This window comes from Diadema antillarum, unplaced genomic scaffold (assembly GCF_040938485.1).
Source record: "Diadema antillarum isolate AM-2024a unplaced genomic scaffold, OU_Dant_1.0 scf00000125, whole genome shotgun sequence".
Classification (NCBI taxonomy): domain Eukaryota; kingdom Metazoa; phylum Echinodermata; class Echinoidea; order Diadematoida; family Diadematidae; genus Diadema; species Diadema antillarum.
The window spans coordinates 2,151,662-2,167,454 of record NW_027271014.1 but is presented as its reverse complement, the minus strand read 5'-3'; the positions used below and the strand labels follow the sequence as shown (position 1 = coordinate 2,167,454).

Sequence of the window (15,793 nt, the reverse complement as noted above, 5' to 3'; positions counted from 1 at the left end):
ACGAAATTTGGGCAAAATCGGTTCGAGGCATCATATTGCTATCTAAAATCATGGATTTAAATGCGATGTCAAACGACCCATGCGAATGCTGAAATGCGAGCGATTACTGGCGTGAGTGTCGCCAGGCGCGGCAATGCTTGAGTGCAGACGTGGCGACTGAGTACGGAGACTTTCGTTCATTCAGGTGGCTTTAAATGAAGGAAAAATAACAAAAGTAACAAAATAGTCAACCACCTACCTTTGCAATTGGTATGCATATATACAAAAGGATACGTTCCCATAGGGTTGTCCAGTTGAAGTCGTCCCTAAACAAAAATTTTAAGTTGAAACTTGCAAGTTTCGCCGATGAAGCTTGAAATTTCCAACAGCTCCCGCATTCAGCAAGTTGTTCGGCGCAGCTCATGAATCAAGCGAATTGCCGCAGTCCTTTCATTTTCGCGTTGCATTGCAAAAAAGCGTGGAGACTCCTTAACAAGTTATATAAGGGGTGCCCCGGGGGTTACTTATAAGGGGGACGGGGTTACTTATAAGGGGGACGGGTTACTTATAAGGAGAGGCCCCCCTTGTGAGTGGGTTTCCCGAACTGAGTTAGAGCCCTAGCCTATCTTATAAACTGTGTTAGAAGGTTCTATATAGATAGGCTAGCCTAAAAGACTATTTCGACTAGGCCTACTGTAGTCTAGCTAGGTGGACTTGTTCGCTGGTCAAAAAATTTTCAGCGGGTAGACCCGGGACCAACCGTGGTTAGAGACGTAGCCGACTAAGTAAGAGTGCCGGTTAGAGAATAGTCAATGACAATAGAGTTGCTAAAATTTCTAAGCTACGCCTAAAAGTAAAACGTTAACGTTTGCAAATCAACTAACTCGTGGGATGTAAAACCGACATCGATATGTACACCTGGGACTGAATAAACAACCTCTAAGTACCTTCGAAACCGGCGATAATTTCACGACGTAAAGGATGGTATCCCAACGCCGTTACGGATCTGTGGTGGGTTTCCTTCAGGACATTCTGCTTTTCCATCGCCATCGTGAAGGATTTGATGATGTTTCTTTAGCCTTCTACATGTTTACAAAGTGATACCAGTCAGCATAAGCTCTCAATTGCTTCCTTCGTTCGTTTGTAAACACCGCGCGTGTACTCCATTCAAAATCAATGCACACACGAGACCATAGAGAATGAATAGCAGGCACACGAACACACACACACACACTCTAGTACACAATAGTACTATACACACAGATGACTCCTGTGCCAGCAGGTCGGCATGTCACTTAGCAACGAGCACCTGCACAATCACATACTGTAGCAGAAAAGTTTCGTCGTGTATGGCGCCCCCTTGTGGGAAGAGGAGGCACAATTTACGCAGACTTGACAGCAGCTGCAGCTGATGCAGCCCGCTGCAGCCGCGGCACCGTGGTCCAGTGTAGTGCATGAGTTTACCATTCTACTCTTCTTAGCCCCACTTTCCCCAACACACATACACACACACGCACGCACAAACACACACACACACACACACACACACACACACACACACACTTTTTTTCGTAATATTCGTTATTTGAGTTTCATTCTATATCAAATCCATATAAACAATGAAATTAATATTACCAACAACAAAAAAGCTGCTGTATTCTTCTTTCTTATGCTGAATAATTGTTTTTCAAGCATACAGAACAATATATTTGGGTTTTTACCAAATCATACCATGTTTTTTTCACACACACACACACATATCGAGCGCCATAATATACTAGTATACGTTTTTAAAAGGGGTCACTTCCCGGTTTTCAAATTCAAATTCAATTTCAAACTTTATTTTCACTTTTTCTTTCCATTATGTACAAGAAACAATATTATGAGTTTGACATGGGAGTAACAATAATACATAACCAGACAGGATTAACGACATGTTCATGTCTACATGATCAGTACAAAAAAGATACACACATTCTATATACACTCTGCGAAAAAAAAAAAAGTGGAGGTACCCACTCAAAAAACTATGCTTGTATCATGTGGGCACCTCTGAGGGAAAGGGGGATATAAGGGGAAGAAAAGCTTACAAGTACAAAGAGTGCGGGAAACTGGGAAAGTCGGTAATAGAGAGAGAGAAAAAAAAGCAAAAGTGTGAAAAGAGGAAACAAAAAACAGGGGAAAGAGGGGAGAGAGAGAGAGAGAGAGAGAGAGGGAAAGAAAGAAAGAAAATCCTAAATAATTTTGATGCGATCACCAAGGGCGAAAGCCCACAGAGACAATCAGCCAAGCGTCTTAAAAAGTGATACATTGTCGAGGTGCTTTCCAGCGGAAGAGTTTGTAACTGGGGACGAGAGCACGTATGGAATACTAGCGCACAGTAAAAAAAATATCTATGCCTCAAGACAACGCAGCCTATAGTGAAAGAAGAGAAGACAATGACGTGCTTATAAAATTAAACTCATTCGGTTACATTATAAGACTTCCAAAGAAACATTTTTAATCTCTTTTTGAAAGAATTCAATGAAGGTGCATTTTCTATATCCATGGGAAGGGAGTTCCAGAATTTAGGACCTACATAAATAAAAGTCTGCTGAGCTAGCAAGGTTCTTAACAGAGGTAAATGAAATTCATTTGACTGTCTAGTTGGATATCTATGGTATGTCCTATTACGCATAAACATGGAGTTAACAATTAGGGAAACAATTGTTACAAGTATACATAAATTGCTCCATTTGTACTAAAAACAAATATTTAATTTTCAGAATCTTATTATCAAAGAACAAAGGATCTGTATGAGAATATGGAACGGTATTACAAATAATGCGAAGAGCCTTCTTTTGTAACAGTAGAACCCTATCCAGCAATAATTGATGCGTATTTCCCCATACCAAAATTCCATAATTTAAATAAGGTAATATCAAAGATGAATACAATGTAAACAAAGAATGTTGAGGAATGGAAAATTGTACTCTATTAATAACATGAGCTAACGAGCAACACTCCCCCCCCCACACTCACACACAAAGCTCCGTTTTCTTTCTTTCTTTCTTTTTAAGCTGACAAGTAATAAATAAATAGATAGATAAATAAATAAATAAATAAATAAATAAATAAAATAAACAACAACAACACCAAAAATGTCTGCAGCTGCAAATCTTTTTTCATTCCGCTTTTACTTTTCTTCAGCTGACAAAAAATGATAAAATAAAACCAAAACAAAACAACACGTTCCAACGGTACATTCATTTTTTTTTTCTAGTGCCACTTCCGGTGTAAAAGAAAAAAAAAAACAGGTTGGGGGAAGGGTGCAGTATGGTATTGGGGGGGGGGATTGAATCGGTACTAAATTTTCACGTTGTCGGATTATTTTTGAAAACTCAAAATTGGTTCTTTTATCAAACTTAAACAGTATATTAATTATCCTCAAGGATAATGTATCTCAATTTGTGCAAAGAGGCACTAAGTCCACATTTGAGTGTGGGAAGGGGAGTTGCAGTGGAGTCTGGAAATCATCAGAAAAGCAGAACAGACGTAAAATCTTATCTAGAACGAGATTTGGATGGGAAGTTTGTAAAGGCACACTGCAAAAAGTCCGGTGTTAAATAGTGAACACCGAGCTGGTGTTAAATTTTTGGTGCTCATCTATGGTGTTAAATTAACACCTCCGGGTGTCATTTCCAAATTTTAAACTGTTTTTTGAAGAGTTTCCTAGTAACTGCACTTCTTGTTGATTTTTAATTTAAATAAGACGATCAAGAATTTTACATCAAAATACTAGATTTTTGAAAAAATGTGAAAATAAATTTACACCAAAGTAACACCAGCTGGTGTGGTCTCTTATTGAAGCTGGACGGGTGTTAAACCATTGATATTAACACCAACAAATATCAAATCAACACCATGTGGTGTCATTTTTGAATTGACACCAGTACAGTGTCAAAATAACACCAGGTACAGTGTCAAATTAACACCACGAAGTGTCAGGTGAACACTTTTCAACACCATCACAGTGCATTTTTAACACCTGTGGGTGTGGTCCTTTATTGAAGTTTGATCGGTGTTAGATTTAACACCCGTGGTGTTAAATCTAACACCGATGTTTTTACAGTGCAGCCGGCAAATGCGCAAAAGTATCTGCCCCCCCCCCCCCGTCACAAGTCCTCTTGATATTGTCTGGTGAACTCTGTGTAGGCATACATTTTTGAAATTAAGCTTTAATCAATGACAAATTATGAAACATGAGGTTAGAACCGGGCGATTTTAATCTTCGTAACTAAATTGCATGCACAAAATAGTTTATTTTATTTTGAATTATACCAGGGAAATGTGTGAATATTTGAATTAATCATTTATTTGCTTTAGCTGTGAGATTCAAATTGTAGTTTTAACTTGTTTGCTCAATTCACTCTGTAGTTTATGTATGAAAAAAAAAAACTCAGAAATAAATCAGAATCAGAATCAAAATCAGACTACAGGGATATACTTTGCACATGATAGGTGTATTGCAATTTTATTTATTTATTTTTATTTATTTTAGTCACTTATTTATTTCTTTACAGAGGACATTACGTTTTGTCAGTGGTAGACCTATGTCGTTATTGAAAAAAAATTGTATTATATTTTAATTTATAGGTTATTTTTTTCATTTGCATACATTATATTACTTCTTCTCAAATTGGATTCCGTAAAGAGCCCGACACATCTCAAGGTATTCTCTCCTTTGTTGCAAAAGTCGCCAGAAGCCACAGACTAATATTATCATTTAGTGGTAGTTTTCCTGGACTTCTCCAAGGCCTTTGATATCATCGATCATGAAATACTTCTTTACAAATTGTGTAAAGATGCGGTATCCGTGGGAGGACCTTGGAGTGGTTCAGGAGCTACGTGTACCTTACTGATTGCAAACAATTTGTTTCCTTATCTGGTCAAAATTCCATGAAGCAAAATCAGTCAGTTGTGGTGTTCCTCAAGGCAGCTTTAATTGCGACCTTTTTGGTTTTAAAGTATATATATATATATATATATATATATATATATTATATATGCATATAATATTATATATTGTGAAGTTGACATAACGTAATGTATGAACTTGCACCCCCAAGCAATACTTCATCAGCATTCATCCTCATCGCCTGCATTTTCTATAAAACTTCAGAATATTACTTGTGTTTTTTAACGCTATCTTGTATATCCATAATTAATGTCATTTATCATATTTTGTAAAGTTGGCATATGTATGTACTTATGTTTTATATGAAAAAAAAAATGCGTTTACAATATCTGTCGGAGATGGAAAAGCGAATAAATGAATGAATGAATGTCAAAATGTTAAACCATGACAACGTATTTTTTTCATTTTCCACCGTTTTTTTTTTTTTCGTTTGTACCTCACTTTCTGTTCGTACGCATGCTTATTGCATGACAGGGCCTCTTCCATGTCGTCCTACTGAGATCCAGGTATAGGACTTTGGTCTGTGTAACTAGTGCATGCATGGGACGATACTACTAAGGGACTTAATTCCAGTTTTGTTTGTCCTGCTTGTGACAACATTGAAGAATCTAGAAATTGATTCATAAGTTTGAGCGGAGCTAGGGAGTGTGGAGACGAAGTACGGAACGCCGTCGTAAACAGTCAGCCATAATAGTGAACGCGATGACAAAATGGTCACTTCTCGTGCACGGAATGACTCGGCGTGTGTGCGTATGAGGTACTGGTGTAGCTTCATTGTATGTTGACTATTGGTGATGTTCACTTAATTTGTAGGCGTGTCTATGTTAACCTGTTTGTTTTGAACGCTGTTTAATGTATGTGGGACCCGGTAGCATGGCGTTTCATGGGTGACCCAAGCCAAATTTGCCGACCACCGGGGTGTACTCGAAAACCACGAATTAGCAGCGAATATGCATGCATCGAATACCATACGCACATCGATAACGTATACTGTAAAACGAGGAATTTTCGTGTGCACTTAAATTTCGCGAATTTCGCGAGCGCCAAAATTCGCGAAATTAAAATGCACGCGAAAGCTTTTATCTACACTACATGCATTGAATGCCAGTAGCAATTCGCGAAAATTTCATGCCACGAAAAAGGCTGTCGGCTCCAATTCGCGAAAATTTCATGCCGCGAATATGTTTTACAGTACTCTTGGAGCTAAATGGCCCAAGTTTAGATTCTTCGGCCGTTATATGTGTACTTTATACACTGAGATAAAAAAAGCCAAAACAAAACACACTTGATTTGTTTGAGAGATTCTAGAATATATAATTGTGGTCTGAGTTTTCTAAATCTGTAGTATAGGACCTACCTATCATATAGAGTATAATGTTTATTCCTGTCCATGTTGTATAATCCGGTCGTGTCATAATTTGTAATGTTAATCTACTAATGTCCAACAAAAACTAAAGTCGCATTGAGTCTCTCAAACACAAACGGTAGGTATCTGTCAGTGCATGTTCGGGGTTTGTACCCATGCACGCTGTATAGTGTAAAGTCTTGGACAGTGATTTTCTACTACCATCATGGACTTACTTCGAACTTGACTGCTGTTAATGCGTGCAGAGTCTGTATTATGTGATCGACAGCACCTGGCTGTATATAATCTTGAACTGAACATTATGCCAATACTGCATTATGACTACTTTTGTTGACCTTGCTCAGCGTTGCATGATGGTGTGAATGTGTGGTATTCCAGAAACTGGAGTCATAGAGGGGGCGGGGTCGTGCACCCTGTGTGGCTCAGAAAGAGAGGCATACCCCCCCCCCCCCCCACACACACACACACACGCACACAAATATCGCACTATTATGTATACCTTTGTATAATGGTGGTGGTAGCATCGATATCACTGATAGCAATCAGTGAAACGTAAAATGGAGGGAAATTGGCCTACATTGGATAGGCCTATAACCGCCATCTATGGATGCAACGCACACACCTTTAAATGTATATTATCTCACATATACCCCCTCCCCATGATTAATACCGATGGTGATCTGGACATCAAACCATCCAAGCTGGCTTGTTCACTGACTCTCTCGCACATACACACTGACAACGTACATACATAACATATACGGCACATTGTGAAGCATTGAAAAGAGATCATGGTTGCGATCTAACCATGAGGCCATGCAGCAAGATTGACATATTTCGACTGTTTGCAATCACCCTCACCTACCTTGCTCACAACTTAATAACGTTTATTTCATTTTCCTTCTGCTCCAGGATATGTAGGACCTACATTTACCTATAGTGATGGTCGCATAAGTAAAGACGGACACACAGAGGCGAACACAGACACCGACATACACACCTACCCTGCGGCATGCTCATCCTACCCAGAAATTAAAACACAAATAATAATAAGAAATACTTGTGTACACGCCACTTTTCTTGTCATAGATTGAATTTGATCATAATCGGATTGCGCTTTAAGCATCTAAGAGCATTACACGTCAATATTACAAGCTAATAGGGCCTACGTGATAAGTATACTCGACTCCACGCTCCCCCTTTACACAATATTATTGTTTAATGTTCCTTAGAGTACCTATACTGTATAGGGTCTGTAATGTGCTCTGAGGGTGCGGCAAAGAGTGCATGGCACATACTGAAATTATAGGTCTATATCAGGTTTTACATTCGCATGGTATTGAAGAGCTACGACGCTCCGTGCATCCATTAAGGAGGGTGAGAGTATTGCTTGATATCTATATTTATATGAAAGTTTAGCTAGTATAATGAAGTAAATTTCGTCTGCACATAATTACACTTTATGATTTTCATCCTTGCACTCGCTACCTTTCCTCGTCTTTGTTTTTTCCTTCGGATCTTCAATGATAACAGACAACTTAGAACATGCGGATATCAGAGGATAGATTGTCAGCTGGCTATACACTCAGCACATAATAATATAGCACTATACAAATGTCAATAGCAACAGTTGGATTTTGTAATGCTGTCTTTGAATATCCAGAGATCATTATTACATATGACTATAAAGCACACCCTTCATGACTGAACACGAAAATATCAATAACCATTTGGCAGGGCGTGATATACAGCGATGATATGAACGGAACAAAGTACACTTACTTATAAACCGATGAACTCCTTTCAATTAACGCAACCTGTCACCTCATTTCCATCATCTCCGTCTTTACTATGTATAGTAATCAGGGATGGACTGAAGAGGAAGAGTATGCGAGGGGGGAATCCCCTCCCCTTTACACGAGGGACATTTTGCATAATTATTTAGGTTTAAAATTCAGCGATCTTGATGAACATACTCCTTTTGAGAGAATTTTAGAATATCTTAACATAATATTCTCATGATTCCGTCACTATCATTGATACCATAACAAATAAAAAAACAACGGCCCGTTAACGATCGCTCGTGAACTGCACGTTACTTGAATATGAGGCCATCCTGAAGCAAATCATTTTCACACAACAATATAGATATAACGTTCTCTTAAATGAATCCCACAAGGATTGGAACAACCATCCCCCAGCTTCCCACTGATCAGTTACGAGCCATCCCCTTTAAATGATTGAAGTCATGCGATATTTTTTTTTCACAAGGGCTAGAATGAGTTTTAACAAGACGCTTGTACGACGATGAGGTTCTGACTGTGTTACTAATATCAATTACTAAAATGAAAATTCATATTATATCCCCCCCCCCCTCTTACACGCCACGACGGTATATTATGTAAGTACATGTATTGTGAAGACGCAACCTCGTATTTACTTCCTTTTTCTGCCGTCATAGGTCTACCTGAAATAAGCAGCCATGAAGACAACGAGGACCAACGGAACGGCTACCCTCATCGCCATTTTATGCCTCACGTCAGTCTTTACAATAATTAGTAAGTTGCAAAATTATTTATTTAATATAATCGAGGAAAATTAATAGACAGTAATGGTCAAATTGCTCGGCTTAAAAAGTGACTTGGGAAGGCAGACAGTGGAATTTTGTTTAGGTGTTCTTCTTCCTCTTCTTTGTCTCTCTCTCTCTCTCTCTCTCTCTCTCTTTGTCCCTGCTTGTATTTACTGTTGAAGGAATGTCGGTAGTTTATAGTAATGCAATTTTCGCCTGAAGATTTAATTATATAAGTTCATCGCATCAACTTCAAATTATCGTTTCCGTCCTTCGTTTCGGGTGAAAGGGAAGTGAACTAATGACTATTCAAGTGGTTAAAAGAGAATGAGAGTGAATGAAAAAGTTACACTCCTTAAAAACGTTAACAAGAAACTTTGTTCGTCCTTATATTACATACATCATTATACATGTATATCATTTTCAACTCAAACATGCCACTTCTAAAAGATGAATTACTTTGTGAAATCTTCATTGTTATAATCTATTGTGTATTGTTCATGAGACGACTCATATCAATATATTCTTGATCTCCATCTAATTGCATAACGTTTGAATTTATAATTAGACATAGACAGTGGATGTTTGATCAGGGAAGTGGAAGATCTGGTTTGATCTAATCCACAAATAATAGGACTTCAGTGTATAGAATCTCCCTGAAAGAGAAACTGATGTTAGCTAAATCGGCAAAAAGAAGAAAAGTGCGTAAAATAATCTGAGGTTCTGTATACTGGAAGGAACTCAGATGCATAATTGTAAACGCACTCTTACACATGAAACTAACACACAGTCAGTGGTCGAGATATTCACAATCCACACCATGTCCAATTCTAATGTGGTAACGTCAAAAATTCAGACTTGGGTTCAGGATTAATTCTCAAATCCCATGACACATTCTAACAATAAAAAACAAAAATGATATTATAGTCGCAGTGTGTGTGTGTGTTGGTGTGTGTTTGTGTGTTTGTGTGTGTGTGTATGTGTGTGTGTGTGTGTACCTCAAGTGTTGTGATCAGCGAGGTGTGATTTGATGTGTGCACTACACTATGCTATACAGTACGGTATATGAAGTATACTACAGTGGAGTGACATTATGACCCTAATAAATGAAACGAGTGTAGTGAGGTGTGGCACCTACTGGTTTACTGTACACCAGTAGCAACGAGACACAGAATTGTCTGAGGATGATCTTGGCACAAGCGTGTCTGTAGGCCGAACAATCTTGTGTACCCTCACTTAGATTTACACTAGATAAGCATTGATTAATTCAGCCAGCCAGCGAACTGCTGAAGCATAGTGATATTCATTATGTAGGTCCTATCATATAAAGTCATGATTCTCTGTAAATATTGAATCAAGCCCCATTCTAGCCATGTGAACGTAGAAATGACTCCGTGTAGTTGTATGTGTATGCAATGCAGACCTATGTGTGCCTGATCCCGAATCCCTACCAGGAGCTTTTGGTAATGTTCTCGCACTCAGACAGTGTAAACTTCATGCATCTTTACCCATAAGATGCAGTCTCTACAACGACGAAATAACACCTCATCCTTTTCACAAAATCGACTGAATTAGCATAAACGTTTATGTGACCTGCGACTTATCAAACTTCCTTTTGCGTAGGCTACATATCGTATATCTAGAGCCTACTTTGACAGGCTTTGTATATATTGAAACAGACTCTTGTACATACCATGCATAGAGGTGAAATTTTATTTATTTTCGTTGTGGAATTTGGTATTGTAGAATATTGTATTTCTTCTGTGTCATTTGCATGAATATTCCAAATTGAAATTAGAATTAATAATCCTTAAGGTTGCTGATTTGAACTTATACAACTTAGGCACATTTATGTTTCAGTTATCAGCCAACGGCTTGCCTGGCGTATTTACCCACATGTTTCAGAAAAACTATGCCGTTCATACTTACCCCACAAGACAAAGAGATTCATTTCACCTTCCACGTACTTGCACACTCCTCGCTCAAAAAAACAATTAATTTTACCGGATCCAAATTCTGGAATGATCTTCCCGCTGACTTAATCAAATGTTTTTATATGTCTACACTTAGACAAAAATTAAAATCAATGTTACTTAATGAATATAACCTGCCTAATTAGAATTCTTTAATATGTTATCTGCAGTACCCTCGTTCAATGTATGACGGATCAACCTTCTTCCCTTTGTACCTTGATATCTTAGCTTTCATATATTTTAGTCATTATCAATGATTATTACTTTGTGTCCTATCTCCATTGATTGTGTAGCAAATTTACATTGGTATTTTTCCTGGAACCTGCGTTTACAAGCTTTGCTTTTGCGGTTCCATCATATTTCACAAGTAATATATGAAGAGTTTGTTTGCAAAAACCGATAAGTCCATTTTTGAAGATTTTGAAGTAAGATCTTTGTCATAAAGTACAAAATAATACTTTTAAATGATATATTGGTCACTACATATAAAGGTACATTTTTGAAGTTATGGTCTAAAGAAGCAAAAAAATTCTTATTATTCTCTTTATTTTTCTTGACCTTTAATCGCAAATATCTCCATTTGGCAAATATGGACTTATCGGTTTTTGCAAACAAACCCTTCATATATAGAGAACTGTCTTGTGTACATTATGTATGCTGACACACTTTCTATTCATGACCCTATCTATATCATATTTTATATCTTGCTTGGTTTGTATTTTTTTTTTATGTACTCGATATCAAGTGAAATATAAAAATAAACGTGCTGGAACTGTTCACTGTGTCTCGAGTGTAAGACCAGTGCAGTTTTAATTTTTCAATAATATTCAATTCAATTCAAAATTGAAATGTGTGAAGTACATTATACATGAAGTGCACTCCCGTTAACTGTCACTTCCTTATCTTGGCATCTGTTATACAACAAAGAAAGAAAAAACATGATAATGATAATGAAAATAGTAATACATTATACCGATGATTACAAAACCAACAAAAAGTCGTATGCTCTGATTTCGTGTGAGGACTCAAAATAAGCGAATCGGGTCAACATAATCAATTTTGCGTACTCAATGTTTTCTGAAAGAGCAAGCTTTCATCTATTATGCAACTCTTTAGGATCATAAAACGAACAGAAATTGTTCTGTTTTAGCGGTTTGTCTAGAACACATTTTTTTTTCTCAGAAAAGTGCAGAAAAGCCCTTAACACTCTCATAACTTTCAACTCTGACAACTTTTGAAGGATTTAATACTACTGCTTTGAAAGTTGCTATGAGTCATGGGCGATATGTGCTAATAGAAGATAATTAATTTCAGCTTAATCCAATAATATCTTCATTGTTGTTGCTATGATGTTTTACATCATGTTTTTGTCCCATTCACTGCACAGACACGGAGCTATGGTCAGATTAAGCGTTTGAATAGACCCAATACTGTCAGAGCTTCTTTTCTCAGTACACATATTTCCAGAGCGTGTGCATTCTTTTCAATATCTAGAGAGGTTAGGAGAGTCCACTTGATTTGTGTTATGCATCATTTAAGTGCTTACACAGTCTCTTGCTTCAGAATCTGCTCTTAACTAGAAATCCATTCCTGGCATTTTTGAATTTGTGATGCAGAGTCATATATATATATATTTTTTTTTCCATAACATATCAAACATGGCTCGAAATAACCATTTTTTTTTTCTTTAGTTGCTGGAAAATGAAATCTGGTCTTCTGAAAGATAGAAAAAGTATAAAAAGTTCAAATGACAAAGGAAATCAATGATACAATAAATCATTATGATCTAATGAAAGTTGGCAGGTTTATCTAGAATAGAGGCTTCCAATACCACATTTGTACTGTCACATAAAGTCTTATGAATTGAATATTGAATTGAGTCGAAATCTCGGTTATAGTTTACATATAGGGGTATGCTTCTTCGTTTTCATGGCAAGACAAATTTGAATGGGAGAGAAATAGTTCCTTTCGAGACAATCACCGATCTGTAAACGCTTGATGCGGCAGGCAGTGAAATGCATACATAATCAAGCTTTTAGCCGCAGATATCCTCCTATTTATGACAGAAAAAAAACAAAAACAATTACTTGATTAAACATGATCTTAGCACTCAGAAGTTCTGATGTCGAGCAGGAGACAAGACATGTAATTCTTTAAACGTGGTGGCCCAACAACTATATTGTTATGTTGGAGGCCCCGGGCCACCTCTAAAGTGTATTCAGGCCTGGAATACATCATGACCCGCCTTGATCCATACATTTTATAAATACTCAGAAATGTCAAAGACTTTCCATACAAAAAAAAAAAAAAAAACTTCAATTTTATTTTGTCAATAGGTCGAGATATTTGAAAAATAGCGACGTTTTTATGTTCTGTTAGAAATCAAAAGGCTGATTTCAAATCTATACCTCCCGTTCAATTAAGTTTAAGAATGTCGTGAAATCATTTTAAAGCTTTTTAGCACCACATAAGGTCTTACGTTCGTGTTCACTCATATATTACACTGCGAGTTCGGACTGCACGTAAGTTCCAAAGCCACTCTTTCACAGGCACTTCAATTCGTGACCGTATTTCTTACTGCTTCCTTGTTATATCATGTGTGTGGGTGTATGGGTGTGTGGGTGTTTCTCAGACAATTATGACACAAAGTGCATATCATTAAAAAGCACTGCTGTATACTATTTTCATCCGTTTCCACCAGATTGTAGAATTCCAGATGATGTCGTAGTTGTTGATGTCCGTCCGGTTTTGCTGCGTGGTCATCAAGGGAAACTTCGATGTGAATTCTATGGGCCACCATATGCCGTATACTGGCTCAAAGGTAATTGGTGAACATCCAATCATACAGTCAATTGTATTTATTAAATTCTTACGTAACTTGCCTCCCCCATCTCTCTCTCTCTCTCTCTCTTTCTCTCTCTGTCATCACTACATTATATAGGTGTGCAGTGACAGCTACATTGTTTTGATATTTCACCCATTGTAATGAGGGGTAATTGCTCGTTTAATATCTTACCCATTATAATGAGTGGTAACTTAAAAAAAGTGATGGGAATCTGCATCTTTTGTGTTGCACAGGTTACATTATAAATCCCGGCAGCCCATAGGGTACTGATTAGGCGAGCGAGGTACCAGTTTCTGAGTAGTGGGGTTTACAGAGGGATCCTACCATGTGCAGTTATGTACGTCTGCTTCTGCTGCAAGTGGGCCCCAGGGCCCTCCAAAGTGGCCCAAAGTGGTCCTAAATTTTAGGCATTCTAGAGGTACCACATCAAACCAAGTAGAAACTCAAGATTCATCCCCACTGAGAACCGAATGGCCCCTGTTAGACAAAATCTCTACTGCAAAGGGTCCGCCAGGTGTTACTGAAGGGGCCGTAGTTTGCAAGTGTTGGTCGTAATGGAGTCTGCCGCAAGACTATACTGCATGCACCACTTGCGCTGTAGCCTATAGACGTGCAGCGCCAATTGTGCGTATAGTTGTCTTGGCTCTGATTCCTTTACGACCTACAGTTAGGGTTTTGTGCCTGTAAACTAGAAGAGGCTCCAAAATGGGCCTCGATCAAACATGGTAGGTATACCTCCTGAAACCAGTGCCAAATTATCAATTCAATTCTACAAAGTACCGAATGGTCCCTGTCAGACAAAATTTCTGCTGCACAGAGCCCGCCATACAGCCCTTCTGCTGGCCCACAGGACCATAATTGTAGAATTAGGTTAATCGCGTTGCAATTCAATTTAATTCTATTCAGTTAATTTCAAGTCAATTCAATGCAATTCCATAATGATTTTCATTCAATTCAGTTCAAATTATTCAAGCTAAAAAAATGACCATAATTTGATGCATGGGAACCGGCCGCCAAACCCTCCTTTAGGGCCCCCAGATTTGGCCTCAATGAAGCATAGAAGGTACCATTGCAATCACTCTTTAAAGATTTACAATACGTATACGGTCATCCCCAGAGTAAGGAATGACCCATCTACTATGCCAGACAAAATTTCTCCTGTAAAAGTACCGCCAGACCTGTATAAATGGTGGACTATAGTAGAGGGTCATTTTCGGAAAATTAGGCACGCTTAGGACTTAAAAGTATCATACCACGTGAAACCAGTAAGAAATGAAAGAGCTTATCTTGTAAAGTAAAATTACCGCTCTACAGAACAACAAGACTGAAATTTGGGCCTCGATCCGACAAATGGTTCATGGACAACTATATGCACAAATGGCACTGTCCCATAGGTTACAGTAAAAGTGTTAGGCCTACATGACGGCAATGGTCTTGGAGCAGACTCCTTTACGACCAACGGCTGCAAATAGGGCCCCTTTGCGAGCGTCTGGCGGGCCCTTTGCAGCAGAGATTTTGTCTGGCAAGAGCCATTTTGAACCCAGTGGGATGGCCTCTTGAGTTGATCAATTGGTTTGATTTGGTCCCTAGAATGTTTTAGAGGGCCGCCTTGGCGCTCACTTGCAGTGCTTAGAAGCGACACGACAGACGTTCATATCTGCCTATGGTATGTCCCCCTCTGTAAGCCCCACTACTCATCAAAAAAAAAAAATATTAGTCTAGCTTCTGGACTCTTTTTAGCTCACCTGAGCCGAGGGCTCAAGTGAGCTATTGCGATCGCTCTTCGTCCGGCGTCCGTCGTGCGTCGTGCGTCGTGCGTCGTGCGTCGTGCGTCGTCCGTCGTCCGTCGTGCGTAAACTTTTTACATTTTCATCTTCTTCTTGAGAACCCCATGACCGATTTTCACCAAACTTGGCAGGTAGCATTCCTAGGGGGATAGGATCTCAATTTGTTCAAGTGGGCACCATGGCCCACCTGGGGGGCCCCAGGGGGCCCAAACACCCTAAAATTAAGGAATCTTTAAAAATCTTCTTCTCTAGAACCAGAAGTGATAGGGCTTAATTGATACTATGAGTAAGTACATTGAAGACTGTAGTTTCATGTT

The 15,793-nt window shown here is 38.4% G+C and overlaps 1 protein-coding gene and 1 long non-coding RNA gene across 2 annotated transcripts in view; one reads left to right on the top strand and one right to left on the bottom strand.

Moving 5' to 3' along the window:
• The window catches only part of LOC139720260 (uncharacterized), a 51,579-nt gene extending 50,508 nt beyond the window's left edge, over positions 1-1,071 (bottom strand). Inside the window, exon 1 of the mRNA XM_071631623.1 lies at positions 927-1,071. Coding sequence (XP_071487724.1) covers positions 927-1,029 — 103 coding nt within the window. The 5' untranslated portion in view covers positions 1,030-1,071. The remainder of the gene's footprint in view (positions 1-926) is intronic.
• A 4,586-nt stretch (positions 1,072-5,657) lies between these two features.
• Positions 5,658-13,666, top strand: LOC139720249 (uncharacterized). Its single transcript, XR_011710154.1, has 3 exons — positions 5,658-5,693; positions 8,764-8,860; positions 13,546-13,666. It is a non-coding gene; the product is annotated as an uncharacterized lncRNA (long non-coding RNA).
• The last annotated feature ends 2,127 nt before the right edge of the window (positions 13,667-15,793 follow it).